General features: G+C 41.8%; 1 protein-coding gene across 6 annotated transcripts in view; it reads left to right on the top strand.

Moving 5' to 3' along the window:
- Positions 1–15,105, top strand: part of EXPH5 (exophilin 5) — a 72,149-nt gene that overhangs the window by 41,373 nt on the left and 15,671 nt on the right. For 2 of the 6 annotated variants that reach the window (XM_045506110.2, XM_010969272.3), the window contains exons 2-4: positions 290–450; positions 2,849–3,011; positions 11,321–11,366. In XM_045506110.2, coding sequence (XP_045362066.2) covers positions 290–450; positions 2,849–3,011; positions 11,321–11,366 — 370 coding nt within the window. Of the gene's footprint in view, positions 1–289; positions 451–2,848; positions 3,012–3,763; positions 4,029–6,560; positions 8,872–11,320; positions 11,367–15,105 lie in introns of those variants that run through there. The other 4 variants (XM_074357225.1, XM_045506114.2, XM_045506115.2 and 1 more) reach the window with 2 other exon arrangements.

Here is a 15,105-nt window from a genome sequence, read left to right as displayed (position 1 = left end):
CATTCAAATGCATTATTAGGTCAAATTGGCACTATGCTCAACCCACAATGTCCTCAGCAACTTGATAATTTCAACTACTAGCAAAGACTTTTAAATTGTCATTATATTTATATGAATACAGCCAAGATATATATACACAGTGGTAAAAAGGAAACTCCAGCTACATCCAGTTTTCCCCCAGGACTCAGAGATCACACAGCGCCTCCGCTAGGCAAAATTTGGCTCATCACGTGAGTTTGCACTTGATGTGAAGAAATTTAAAGGGTGCATTATTTTTGTTTGATTTCAGCAAACTCCAGAAGACAAAGAGAGATATCAGATGGCTTCAAGGAGTGACTGGTGAATGGTTTGAAGAAATTCAAAGAAAAAAGTTTTGCAATGAAGCAGATGTTAGCCAAATGTTAAAGCAACCACTTGCTTACAGGCTGAGGAAGGGGATGGCAGAAAATGGTAAGAAAAAAAATAATTAGATCTACATTTTTTTCCCTTATAGCATCTCATTGTAGATAAGGGCTCAATGGGTTCTCCAAATTAATCAATCAATGTTTAGGACTTTTTAAATCATAAGGGATGGAAGTTTTATAACACAATGCACAATAAAAAGAGTAAACTGAAAATGACTGTAATGTCTTGGGGGTATGTTTTTATAATCAGGCAAGGTAGTGTAGTGGTTAAGAATACAAGCGTCAGTATCCAAAAGGACCTGGATTCAAATCTCCACTCAGTCTATACATTCTCTATTCTATCAGAATTCATGTGACTCTTTTCAAGTTACTTATTCCCTATAAGCCTCAATTTTCTCATCTTTAAATGGGTATGATAATACCTAACTCAAGGAGGATGTGAGGATTGAATAAGATTATATGTATAAAGTACTGAGCTCTAAGACAGTAAGCACTTAAATGGGATGATGATACAGAAGGAGGGGGTGACAGAGAAGAGAAGGGGAGGGAGGGGGAAAGTGGTAGGGGAGCCACCACCCTTCTGGTACTTTGGTAACTTAAGCCCCATAAATGAGTTCAAACAAATGCCCTCCTTGGACATTCCAACTCTGTGACTTTCAGCATTTCTTTTACCTTCAAAAATCATTTATTTTTTTTTTAATCTATAAATGAGGATAATAAAACCTGCTTTCTCAAGACTATTTGAGAATAACAAAGTACATTAGAAATTTAAAATACTGTAACAATATAAAGTATTGTTCCTGCTAATAGAGTCACATTGACTGCTTTTGTTATATGTTACTAACTTTAGTAACATCAAGAAACATGTAACAATATTTCTAAATTTATGTGTTGGCAATATTTTGCAACTCCCATAATAAAGAAATGTATCTAAAAAGATTCACAAGTCAGATTTTTAGATTCACCCCATATATAGCATTGTGACTTTCCCTTTACCTTGAATTCCTCAAACATTTATAAACTTAGTATGTCTAAAAGTATTACAGTGTGATGGACTTGGTATATGTTGATCTTGTCTTAGGATTTTTAATACTCATATTTTTTTCATTGATGACCAATTTTTTTTAATTGAAGTATAGTCAGTTTACAAATGTTGTATCAATTTCTGGTGTACAGCACAATGCTTCAGTTGTACATGAATATACATACATTTGTTTTCATATTCTTTTTCACCATAAGCTACTACAAGATATTAAATACAGTTCCCTATGCTATATAGTATAAATTTGTCTATCTATTTTATATATACCAGTCAGTATCTGCAAATCTTGAACTCCCAATTTATCCTTTCCCACCCCCTCTCCCCCTGGTAACCATAAGTTTGTTTTTTATGTCTGTGAGTCTGTTTCTGTTTCATACATAAGTTCATTTGTCTTTTTTGTTTGTTTGTTTTTTAGATTCCACATATGAGTGATATCATATGGTATTTTTCTTTCTCTTTCTGGCTTACTTCACTTAGAGTGACATTCTCCAGGGCCATCCATATTGCTGCAAATGGTGTTATTTTATTATTTTTTATGGCTGAGTAGTATTCCATTAATACTCATATATTAAATGGTATGTTATCTATACATATATATTATGCAGATCTCTGTTACATGCATACCCACATATAAACCATATATGTAGCAAATGCATATACACCGAGCTAGATTTTTGATGGGAATAAAGAACACTCTCAAAGGCTTTATTTCCTTTTCCTTTACTTTCTTTGGTATAAAAAGTTACATTATCTATCAGTATGGTTTTAAAAGCACCAAAACAAAAATTTCTGAAGCACAGGGTAGTTAAGAACAGCATGAGAATTGAATGAGGTCCCTGACACCTTACCTTTGGTTTTGGATAGCCTTGGGGAAGACACATTGAGAGTGAGAGGAGGGACATTCTACAGATCTGCAGTGCACAGTATGTATTGAAAGGTTCCCTCCCCTTTGTGAGGGTTTTCTCCACTCAGCAGAACCGTCAGAGGCAGAGGACTCGCCCTGATTTCTGACGTCTTCACGTGGGGATGCCTGTTGAATTTCTAGGTTCTATGGGGGGCGGGGGTGGGAGGCCTTAGTCCTCCGAGATATAGTTACCTGCAAATATTTTTTTTTATTTTTTGCAACATTTTATTACAAAGAACTTTAAACATCAAGAAAAATTGAAATGATCTCACCATCTCAATTCTACAAATAACATATTGTTATATTTGCTTTATCACATATCTATCCATCCATCCATCCATCCTTAATCCACCTTTTTTTTTTTATTGAGGTATAGGCAGTCAGTTTACAATGTTGTGTCAATTTCTGGTGTACAGCACAATTTTTCAGTCATACATGAATATAAATATATTCATGAAAATATTTTAATCATGCAAAATGTTTGCAATTTTCTTTTAGAGCCTACAGAATTACAAACATCAAGATCGAAAAATACCCTTAATCCAAGAAACCCAACATCCGTGCCTTCTGGGCAGAGCTTCAGATCATCGTTTGCTTCCCTGTTCTCATTCAGAAAATCCAGAAAGGAAACTTCAAAGCTTCAATCACTGGGACAGAAAGGGTGAGTTAAATTTCGATCATGTGACAGCTAATTCGTTATCTGATACCAGAGGCCAGCAGCCTGTTTTGTGTTCATAATGTTTAATGTTTGTTCTTAGAGTTTAATTTCAGATAGTAACAAAGGAAACAGGACTGAGCAAAGTTCTTAAGAAACCATAAAACCGGGCTCATTTGAATTGCAACTTCTAAGCAACTGCACAGGTCTCAGGAAGTGGACTTGGTGAGCGATGGGTTAAATGTTGGGAAATAATTACTGACAGATTCTCCGTTGCCCCAAGACCCTGGTCTATGCCCTGGTTGGGAAGATACATTTAAATTGAAACTACTCCTTCTTTGGGGAGTATATGTGTCAGGAGAGATGGGATATAAAGAGTAAACAAGTGTAAATGAGATGAGCAGAGAGTAGAGAAAAACTGAATTTGGAAACAGAGAGCAAAAAAATATTACCACCATTAGAAATATTGAGGGCAGCTGTTCTGATGTAGCTGCCCAGAATTTAAACTGAAGGTGGAGGAGGAGAAACTTTGGGGGCAATGGAGGCATCGTTCCAGATGGCTCCCAGTTGAGAACTGTGTAAATCAGTTCAACTTGACTCATTACGTTGTTGGATTGTTTTGTGAAAAACAAACAAGGCTTTGCTTCCAATCAAGCTGACTGCTAAATATTTTCAGCCCGTCTTCCTGGTTGAAAAGCTTCCCACCCTCTTAAGGTGTTGGCTTGGCACGTGACGTGTTCTGTGTGTGCCATTAAGCGTGCATTGCAGCGCTAACTAAAGGTGTTGGAGGTCACTCTTGCTGAAAAACAGTAGGCAGCCAGCAGCTGGTGAGGCTTGTAATGAGGCTCCCGGACTTGGAGCCCAGCTCTGTCCTCCCCTCTTGCAGGAATGGAAGGGTTTTTGCTTCCAGTTTTCCCCTGAGGCTGTTTTTGTCTTTGATGAAATAATGAACAGCTGAACAAAATGTAGATTTATGTGATTGTTTCTACCAGAGTCACTTCCAAGGAAATATTCTTCAAATAGGTGAGTTGTTTTTCTTTGTAAAAAAGAAAAAGGAAAAAAATGTTTTGAAACACTAGTAATTCTCTCATTTGGGAATTTAAACTTGAGGAGTATTTCCTTTATAGGAAATATTTTTTTAAGGAGAAAACAAACATTCCTAACGTGTGGGGAGCTGGGACTTAGGATATAATTTGTGTTTCAGGTGATTTTCTCTAAGGCAGAGTATTTTATATATAGCTGAACAATCTAACATTAGTCAAATGTAGAAAAAGTTGTGGAAACTGTTGACTTTATTGACAAGTTATTTCCAAGCTCATATTGCAAATTGCTGCAAAAGTGGACCAAAGAAGATAAAAGATCTATAATCTTCATTCAAGGTATCATGTATTTTGGTTATAGACCAAATGGAAAAAATTGAAACTCTTGCAAAATTCTGTTCAGCCACTGTTCTTCTGTAACAAAATTACTTGTAGCTGTCTTTTAACCAGACACAGCATGCAAAAATGAAACAAATGTAAGCATATGTGTGTGTGTTTAGCAGTTTTTAGAATGTGTCATCTTTAAATACATTTTTAAAGGGATTGAGACGATCCTTTTATTTTATTTTACTTTATTTTGGGAAGGGGGAGGTAATCAGGCTTATTTATTTTAATGGAGATATTGGGGATTGAACCCAGTACCTCGTGCATGCTAAGCACTCACTCTACCACTGAGCTATACCCTTCCCCTCCAATACATTTTATGTTCAAACCATAAGTGGGAGTAATTGTGCTGGTGCCGAATATAACGAAGGCACTGGGTTGTTTTTGTTTTTGTTTTTGTTTTTTGTTTTTTTGGTTTTTTGGGGGTTTTTTTGTTTGTTTGTTTTGTTTGTTTTGTTTTGTTTTGTTTTGTTTTTGCTGCTAAGAGGTTCCAGAAGATAAAACGTAAAAGTACACCCTTTTTTATTTTAAAATATGAGTATGACCTAAATATCTGGGTATAAATCCGGAATGTGACTATGTGCGTGTTGGACCGGGAGAGGAGGGTTGTTATACTATGGGTACTACGGTAGGAATTTAAATCGCCTGTCACACGTTCGGAGGGGCTCTCTTCTCTAAAGCAGAGCCTAACTTTCTTTGGCAGTTCTGATCTTTTCGAAATACACAATCAAGCTTCAGAATACAGACTCGGTTCAGGAGCTCCTCCTTGCCCATAAGCGCAGCGGGAGGGGCTGACAAAGGGCCCCGGGGGAAGCACAGTCATCCTGTGTCGGGCAGCAGTCAGGTTTCTACTTGCTGAAGCCATCAAGGCTGGATTTTGTCACACTCGGTGCTTCGGAGAACGAGTCAGCAAGGCGGTTTAGAGGCTGCTCTGGAAATCACAGCGAGAGAGCCAACCCATCTCGGCAAAAAGCCTCTATTCAGCCCTAAAGGACTTGAGTATCAGAGAAATTTCTTTACCATTGTCTTTTTCTTTTCCTCTTTTTAAGCTATGATTTAACTGAGAAATGACACTGGACAATGAGTAACTCTCCTCAAAAGAAAAGAGACCATTATTTCACTAGATATACGTATTCACTTTAGAAAGGCCCAGCCAATGTAAGTGTACGGTATGTTGAAGCTTCGATTTTCTATTATCAGTGGATAGGAAGCCATAGGATCATAGTGACTTCATTAATTCATAAAAAGGCAGTATGTTTTGTTATTTCTGATTCAGATATGACTGGTTTCTCCTCCCAAATTTATGCACTTCCCAAATTTTCCCATTATTATTTTAAATCTATTTGTAAATGATTGAACTGCACCCTCTGTAACTCTACCCTAACCCCAGAACAAAGAAAAATTTCCATGAATGTTTTAATTTATTTACTGTTACACAATAAAGTCAAAAAAAGTACACATAGGAAAGGAGGTGGTAGAGTGCATGCTTAGCATGTTTGAGGTCCTGGGTTCAATCCCCAGTCCCTCCATTAAAATAAATAAGTAAATAAAATAAAATAAATAAGTAAACCTAATTACCTCCCCCCAAAACAAAAAGACAACAATAACAATAAATAAATAAATAAGCAAAATATTTTAAAATGATTTTTAAAAAGAATATTAAAAAGAAAAGAAAAGTACGCCATGTACAATTCTATCTTCATATCTGTGGGGCATTGGTTGTGGGACGCCCCCCATCCCCAGGGATACCAAACCCCACGGAAGCTTAAGTATCTTATACAAAATGTACAGTTAGCCCTCCATAACTGCGGATTCAGCCAATTAGCGGTTCTGTCCGCAGTGAGTTGACTCCTGGAGCCCTCGGGTATTGAGGACTGGATTGCGTATATATTTCCCCCAACATTTCCCTGTATGTCGTGTTTCCTTGTGCCTTGTTTCGGGGCATTTACTGCCTGCGTCCTATGGTGCTGAGTCCATACCACAGAATTTCTGCAACTCCATTGCCTCACAAATGCCTTCCACAGAGTTTGGCAATTTCAGCAAGTGCCTAATAGTGTACGTCATGAGCTTATAAATGCAGCCTTCCTGGCTGTCAAGTAGCACCTACAGTTATTTTTTTTTCTTATTCCAGACCCGCATTATTCCACCGATGCCCTCCCCACCATGAATGGGTGATGTGACAGACACCCTCTGATCCATGCTCCAACACACTCCACAGTGAAGTCGTCCCTCCAAGGGGGCCACTCACTCCCATGTCCTCACACGTCCTCAGAGCTGTGAAGCCATGTGCCACCAGTTCAATATGGTGACTTTGGGGATATGGACCTTTCCCTCCTCTACTCTTTCCTTTGTTGGAGTCCCAGAGTGAAAGCAAAAGAGAACTAGTTCATCAGGCTCATGAGTAGCATGGACAGTTAAATTCAAGTTGGCGTCTTTCTTTTGAGGACCATCACAGTGCGTAGTACATAGCAAGTGCTCACTGCAGAGCTGTGGCCAGAGAGTGAGTGTGTGTCTGTCCCCTACCCTGTTCCTTCAGGATGATTTTTTTTAACTCCAGATGCAAAGAGTTTTGGTAGGTCCACCTCGCTGCTCTTCAAGACACAGGAAAATGGGGCATGAGAAGATGGCCATGTCCCAGGTCTCAGCTGAGTCCCTGGGACGCACCCCACCAAGTGTGGGTCCTTGACTTTGCACAGGAAGGAATTCAAGAGTGAGCCGCAGTTGAGTAAAAGTAGACTTATTCAGAGAGATACACTCCACAGACAGAGTGCAGGCTGTCCCAGAAGGCAAGAGAAGGTCACAAGGTGTGGAGGTTGTTAGTTTTTATGGGCCCGGTAAGTTCATATGCTAACAAGCAGGAAGACCATTCCAGCTACTTTGGGGAAAAGGCTGGGTTTCATTCCCAGGAACTGGGCCACCACCCACTTTGTGACCTTTTATGATCAGCCTCGGAACCGTCATGGCACCTGTGGGAGTGTCATTCCCCACGCTGATGTGTTACAGAGAGCCTGTAATGAAGCTCGAGGTCCACTGGAAGTCAAATCTCCCACCATCTTGGGCCTCAAGGTCTGTTGGGAGTTTAATTGTCCGCCACCTTGGTGTTAATTGCTGGGTCATTCCTTGAATGGCAGTGCCCTGTACCCTTCCCTCCTGTCTCATTCAGACATGCCCAGATTTGCCTGATCTGTCATAGGCTGTACACAGCTGAAGCAGCCCAGCTTCGACCTGAGTTTACATGAGCAAAAAGGTCAAATACTATTTCGGAAAGTTAAAAAAGCAGATTTTTTTTTCCTGGATTCCATTCCTCTCTCTCTGTCTCTCTCTCTCTCTCTCTCTCCCCCTTTCTCTCTCTCTCCCCCTCCCCGCCTCTCTCCCTTTTCCTCTCCCTCTCCCTCCCCACCTCTTTCCAAATGTCCCACTATATCGTCTTCCTTTCTCCTGCTTGAGAGCCTAGGCATGAGTTGGACGGCACAGGAATGCAAGACACCTAGGTAGAAGGAGAAATCCGAGGAAGCAGGATCCTTGTTTGGAAGTGCTCCTCCAGTGATCCCAGGCGTGGTGTGCCCGGATCGACAGTAGGGTTGTGGTGACAGGAGGAGACGCAAGGCAAAGGGAGTGGTTCCCGGTTGAGCTGGTTGATCATTAGAATCTCACCAACATTTTAAAATAGTGATACATTACCAGTCCCCAGCCTTGTGATTCTGATTCAGGTCTGAAGTGGGGCGCTTTAGGTTTAAATCTCCAGGATGTCTGGATGCTCATCCAGGCTTGGGAACCTGGGTGGCATAGCTTCTTACCCCCACAGTGGGGAGGGCCGTCAAATTCCTGGCATGGTTCTAATAGCTGAGGAGATGACTTCTCTTTCATTTATTTATCAAAGTCTAATCCGGGTTAGATACCGTGTCTCTTGGTAGAGATAAAATTGTGAAAATAAGGCAAAGTCCCTGCCTGGAGGACTTTAGAATCTAGGAGGGACACCCGATGCTGCGTGTGGTCGGGCAGGAGGTGCACCACGGAACTCTGGGAAGTGCCGAGCACATCATGGTCTTCATGGATTTGTGTGTTCGTGGTGGCGATTTTCTGGCAAATGACAGTAAGGATCTTGAGGAAAGGCATCCCTGTAGAATTCACATGGGGATGCCATCTGTCCTGGCCAACATCCGAGGACTCTGATGATTGTGGTATAGGGTAGTGAGTACTGTGGTCAATACACGGTACTCCTGCCAGGAGAACAGCAGAGGAGAAGCACTTAACTCAGGCTGGCGGATCCAGAAACCTTTCTGGAAAAGGAGAGCTGATTTCTGAAGGCCACAGAGGACTGAGCTAGGGAACTACAAGTCAGGAGATTGCACCCAGCAGAAAGAATGACACAGCAAAGATACAGAGACTGGAAAAAAGCAGGAACTCATGTGGGTCACCGAGGTTCTGTGACCCCACGTAAGGTGAGACTGGAAGGAGGTGGGGTGGCAGCAGCTGGCAGAGGCCAGAGCTTGGGGACCTTGTACGTGCAATTAAGGAGCTTGGACTTGGGCTTGTAGACAGCGGGGAGCCTTTAATCGCTTTTCCAAATAATACCATTCTTTTCCTTATTATCTATATCATATTTCATATACAGAAGCATATTTCTTTATTATATAATACACATATCAGATAAAAATCACTCCCAGCCCACTGACCTGGGCAAACATTAATAGTTTGGTGTATTTCATGCCTGTGTGTATGTGTGTATTGTATATAATTCTTCCATTAAACAGAGAAGCAACATAATCAGATTTTTATTTTAGAAAAAGTACTTTAGCTTAGTGGTTCTCAACCAGGGGCATTTTTGCCCCCGAAAAGACATTTGAGAATGTCTGAAGACATTTCTGGTTTTCACAGCTGAAAGGTGGGTGCTATTTGCATGTAGTGAGTAGGGTCAGAGATGATGCTAGATGTCACCTAATGCATGTGACAAACCACTACACTGAAGACATGCCAGCAGTGCCGAGGCTGAGAAGCTGCTCTGCCCACCGCTGGAGAAGTGAGAGTGCGTGTGAGAGATGTTCACTGCGTGATATCAGTAGGACTTGAGAGCAGATGCAGAAGAGATAGCTTTGTGTCCCTTGAATCACGAAGCCCGGAGGACTTTAACCAGCATACCTTTCATGATTGCACTGTTGTTTTTATTCACTCTGCAAGTGGAAGCCGTTCATATCAGACACATAGATTAACTTTAAGGCAAGAGACTCTGGACCTCCAAGCCTCCTGAGTCCTACACCTGCTACTGAAATCCACATGGCACCCATGGCCTTGCACGCTGTCAGGGAGCGGGCATCCTTCCTCACAGCACACCCTCGCACTTGGTGACACTCTGCCCCTGTTGTGGTCTGAGCATCCTCTAAAGTTGCACCTTCCAGCCTCCTGCCACCCTCAGAAGCTGATTCTTGCCCTCCGCAGCCTGCTGCCTTCTCTCCAAGTCAGACCGGGGGCCTGGTGAGCTGATGAGAGTGTTGAGCTGTGTGGGGGCACCCTGAGGCCGGCAGCCCCACAGGGCTCTGGAAAGAATCTGTACAATCTGGCACACTCTCTTGGCTCCAGGCTAACTGAATTACTTGCCAATTCGCAGCCTCCCTTCCTCTTTCTCACTCCAGGCTTGTGCTCAGGCTGTTCTTTGCCCCTCGCCTTCCCTGTTCATCCCCAGGAAGTGCTCACCGGCCCCTCTGCATTTTCAGCTTATCTTACTTACACCTCTGTGTTGTCCTTACCACGTCGTCGCGGCTGGCGTTTTGGCTCTTTGTCTAATGTTTCCTATAGTAAAGCCTCCCAGGGAACAGGGTCGCTGTCTCAGTCATATTTGTTTCCTCCAAAGCACTCAAAACAGTGCCTGGTGTGCAGAAGGCACGCAGGCTCAGTAAAGCTGTATGGAAAGGACAAACACAAATAAAAGCCATCTCAAAATTCTAAATATGATGAGCATAGAGATGGTATTTCAGAATAATATGAAAAAACCCATATTAATTTTAATTTGTTTAAATGTTGAGCTAAACTATAAAATGCATGTGGGTTATCTTTTAAAAATATTGTTTGACCTCCAGGTTTTTTGCTCAGCTTCCATGAACCATGATGCAACTAGGATTTTGAAGGAAGGCAGATTGCATCTTGCCACTTTTCATTGATCTGACCAAATTCCCAGCTTTTTAAATTCTTGATTCCCTTTTGCGGTTCTCTTAGTGAAGGAGAGGACTTGATGTCATTTAGAGCTCTGAGTCATCACAGTCTATTAACTCTTAAACTGTAATTCAGGCAGGGCACCCTTGCATAGGATTATAGATTTAAAAGATCAGCATTTATCTCAATTTTAGACCTATGTCTTGTAAATTTTTCACCTTCTACTGAACTTTAGAGAAACAACATAAATAGAAAGGCATGGTTGTTCTCTTCCAAGATGATTTCAGAATAAAAAGGCATATGTTATAAAAATAAACATCCTAAAGCCATTTTTATAAGGTTTGCTTTTAAAAAAAAATCCCTTTATGAATTGAGTCTCGTTCTGCCTTAATCTCTCTTTAAAATAAAGATGTACAAAGGCAAAAAAATCTGTTTCCCATTTGCAAGAAGAGTCTGTGTGCCATGCTGATTAAGGACAGCCCAAGATCAGTCAGCCTGCAGCCAGCTCTGAGCGCAGCCACTAGCTGTGTACCTTGGGCAGTGTCTTCTAACTTCTCTGCCCCTCCATCCTCTGATCTGTAAAGTGAGAGCTGTCACAGTGTCCACTTCTCAAGAGTGATGTATCTAAATGAGGGCACATGCCTGTGGAGCGTGAGAACACTGGTAAACACTCAACAAATGTGACTATTTCTGTTACTGTGTCTTCATGCTATGTTCAAGTACGAATCCAAATTCTTTTCACAGATGTGACGGCCACCCACCTCCTGTGTCTGTGAAGGGAACCACTTTGGTAAGTAGCCAAAGAACTAATGGTCATGCTAAAGAATTCAGAATTAATGTAATTCCTGGTTGGTTACCTATTTAAATAGAATTCTCCATGGCTCAGTTTTATATTTACTTGAGAAGCTTAGATTTCTCCTAAAAAGCTCCAGGTTTCCCAGTTGTGATGGGTTTCCAGTTGGCTGTGGTACTGAAATGCTCAAATAGCAGGTTCTGCCAGGAAGAAGTGAGGCCATCGTGTGTCCACTGAGACCCTCATTAGCATCTCCGACGTTTTACCACATGGCGCTCCCGTAGGGCTGCAAAGCACTGGGCAGAGGAAGAGTTTATTTGGGAATAGCAGAGGAATTGCAGTTTGGGACACACAAACTGTAGCTAGCAGTGGGCAAGTTCAGGGTTTGGGGTGGGCTGTATTTGGGCAGGGAATGTCAAGAGAAGAGAGTTCAGTTAAAAATCTGTTAAAATCAAAAACAAATGGAGACCAGATTTGAAAATTTCGAGATAAACTTGCAGACCAGTGTGGGTCTAGGCTAGGCCTCTTCTGGGTAAGATCATCATTTGTATTCAAAGAGGAAGCCACTGATAGGTGAGATGCATTGGACAGAACAAGTTCATTTGGGGGACCGACCCAACATGACCCTCCACTTAAAGGGCTTCAATTTAAATCTACCTCTGTGTTCATACTAACAAGATTGAGAAGCTGTAAGTTTTCTTGCTTATTTGCAGTCACGACTTTTGATCTGTGTACACCTCTGTCTTTCTGAGTCACTCATGTGGTTTGGAGATGAAAGAAAGATGGACTTTTGGAAGGGACCTAAGTGTGCAGGAGGAGGATAGAGGCATTTTTCAATTGATTGTGCCCTCAGTACTAACATCTTCCTTTCTTCTTGTACAAAAAGCATGGGGTAGAATTCTGGTGAAGAGTGCATAAAAACAGAGGTTCTTTACTTCCCAAGCAAAAGTGAGCCTCCTTTCCTCTTCAGAGTAATGCTACTTCTTTCTAGATCACATGGAACCCTCTGTCTCTCCTTTATATGCTTGAGAACTGACCACGATGCCAGCCCCGACAACTGCCACATGCTAGTGGAGCACCTGCTACCATCCAAGCACCTGACACTGATCATTTCATGTAATCCCCTGAGGTAATTTATGAAGTAGGCACTGTTATTATTCCCATTTAAAGAAGAAGAAGCTGAGGTTCAGAGAATTTAAAGATCATGTGCAAGGTCACACTGGTAAATGGTAACAGTCGGGACTAGAAGACCCAGGTGTCTGTAACTCCACGCCCAGAGTCAGAAATGCCTACATCTCCATCAGCCCCGAAGCCCGTTTTTTGCTTATGAGCCCCAGTTACTCGCTACCTGCAGACTCTCCTTTAACTGAAAGGGCACAACGCAGCTTTGGTCCCTGAAAGAACAGAGCCCTGCTCCGGGATGCCTCTGTACGTTTCCTCAGAGAGCTGCTCAGAGCTAACCATCCTCTACCATTTAAGAGCTAGGAAGTCTGAAACAGATGAGGAACTTAAAAAGAAAGACAGGCACCTAGAAGTTATAACACAGGAGAGCTAGTTTGGAGTCCCTGCAAGTTCAGAGTCCAGTATGAGGGTGAGTGGATATCCTTCTGTGACACTCTCTCTCTTTTTTTTTTTTTAATTTTCTTTTGTTTTGGCAGAGTGGGAAGGGTGGTAATTAGGTTTTTATTTATTTAGTCTAATTTTTTTTAATGGAGGGACTGGGGATTGAACCCAGGACCTCATGCACGCTAAGCACACGCTCCACCACTGAGCTATACCCTCCCCCCTCTTTGGTTCCTAGTTGCTTTTCTTAAACCATTTCACTACTCAGAGCACATCAATCTAAAAGGTAAGAACTATGAATATAAATGAAAGTTTATAGTGATAGTTACCCCCAGTTAATAACTACTATAAAAAGTAGGAGATGCAGATACTAACTACGATATATAAAATAGATAAACAGCAGGTTTCTGCTGTATAGCACAGGGAACTATATTCAATATTTTGTAGTAACCTATAATAAAAAATATGAAAACAAATATATGTATGTATATGACTGAAGCACTGTGCTGTACACAAGAAATTGACACAACATTGTAAACTGACTAGACCTCAATAAATTTTTTTTTCTTAAAGACAATGGGAAAAAAAAGCAGGAGAGAGAAAATCATGAAGCCGCTGTTGAAAACAAGGGTTCTGTATCACATGTAGATTTCCATTACTTACCCATGAAAGTCCTGTCCCCTCAGCCTGCAGAGAGATGGGAGGTGGCCACTGATGCCGCAGGGATTCTTGCCGAGATTTTTAAGATCGTGAACTCCCTCTCACCTGGCTGGCAGCCTAGCAGGGATTGTACAAAGGGGACCCCAACATTTTGCTGGAGGTCGTACTACATCTTTTGGCTGACCTTCCATTCAACAGAGAAGGAAGCTGCTATTTAAACATTTACATCAGCTTGAAAGAAGCAAAGGGTTTCAGAAAACAGAAATTTTAGAGCTAGAGAGCATGAAAGAATTTTGATCCGAAACGGAACTCGAGGATATAAAATGGAAAATCTCATGTGTGTTTTTTGAGGAAGGCAAAGCTTAAGGATCCAAAGACTGGTTTGCTATAAATGCCTGATTTACAGAAAACTGATAATAATATTGAAATTTTCTTAAATGATAGGGAATTGGTCAGGAGTTGCCTCTCATCAATTTTGGGAAGTTTTGCTTATGGTTTCCAGAGGCATGAACAAGGAATGACCCGGGTCAGGTTGGCTTCACAGAATAAGCTGGGTTGAGCTTGTTTGTAAGACTGGACTGGGTTTTATTTTGCTCAGAAAATTTTCCAAGCTGGTCTACATTTTTTTTTTTTGGTTTTAACAGACTCTAACTGAACTCTCCCCTCTTGACATTCTCTGCCCAAAAACAGCCAACCCCAAACCCTCAGCGGACTTGCCTGCAGCTAGCTACAGTTTGCGTGTCCCAAATTGTAACTCCTCTGTTATTCCCAAGCACACTCATCACTTGAGCTTGCCTCAGTTTACCCCTTTATTTCAGTTGGGAGAAACTTAGAGATCTTCTTACTCACTGCTTCTTTCCACCCCGGCACTGTGACATTTTGGGCTGAATAATCCATTGTGTGGGGCTGTCCTGTGTACCATAGGATGTTTAGTGGCATCCCTGACCTCTACCTACCAGATGCCAGCAGTTCCCCTCCACTAAATTGTGACGATCAAAAATATCTCCGGGAATTGCCGAAGATTCCTTGAGGCGCAAATTGCCCCCTAGTTGAGAACCATCTCCTTATAGGAGAGGAATCCAGAGAAAGTAGTCACCATCTCTGAGGGGAGACAAACCATATGGCCTTGGCAGTTCTTGGTCACTCCTCATCTCTGAGCAAATTCTGGCTGGGTCTGCTGTTAGGTGACACGCCAGCTGTGCACCCCTGGAAATGTACCTCCACTGTGGCACTAGCCACATGGGCTGGTGTGAGCTCCCTGAGGCTGGGGCTGCGTCTGCTCACCCATGATCCCCACTGCCTGGCACGATGTGAGTCCTCAGATATTGAAAGAAGAAATGAATGTATTGTTTTAAGCCACACGGTGAAATGCTGGATGTGACCTTTGCAGGAAAGCAGGTGCGGGATAAATTCAAGAACATCTTGGAAAATTAACTTGTTGACTTAAGCCAAGGCATTTGATGACCTCGGTGAGCTTAGGGTTCCTCTCCGACAGCTGCCCTACAGGTTTGGC

Source organism: Camelus bactrianus, chromosome 33, assembly GCF_048773025.1.
Source record: "Camelus bactrianus isolate YW-2024 breed Bactrian camel chromosome 33, ASM4877302v1, whole genome shotgun sequence".
NCBI lineage: Eukaryota > Metazoa > Chordata > Mammalia > Artiodactyla > Camelidae > Camelus > Camelus bactrianus.
Note: the sequence above shows the minus strand (reverse complement) of the source record. Positions and strands in the feature narration are given on the sequence as shown.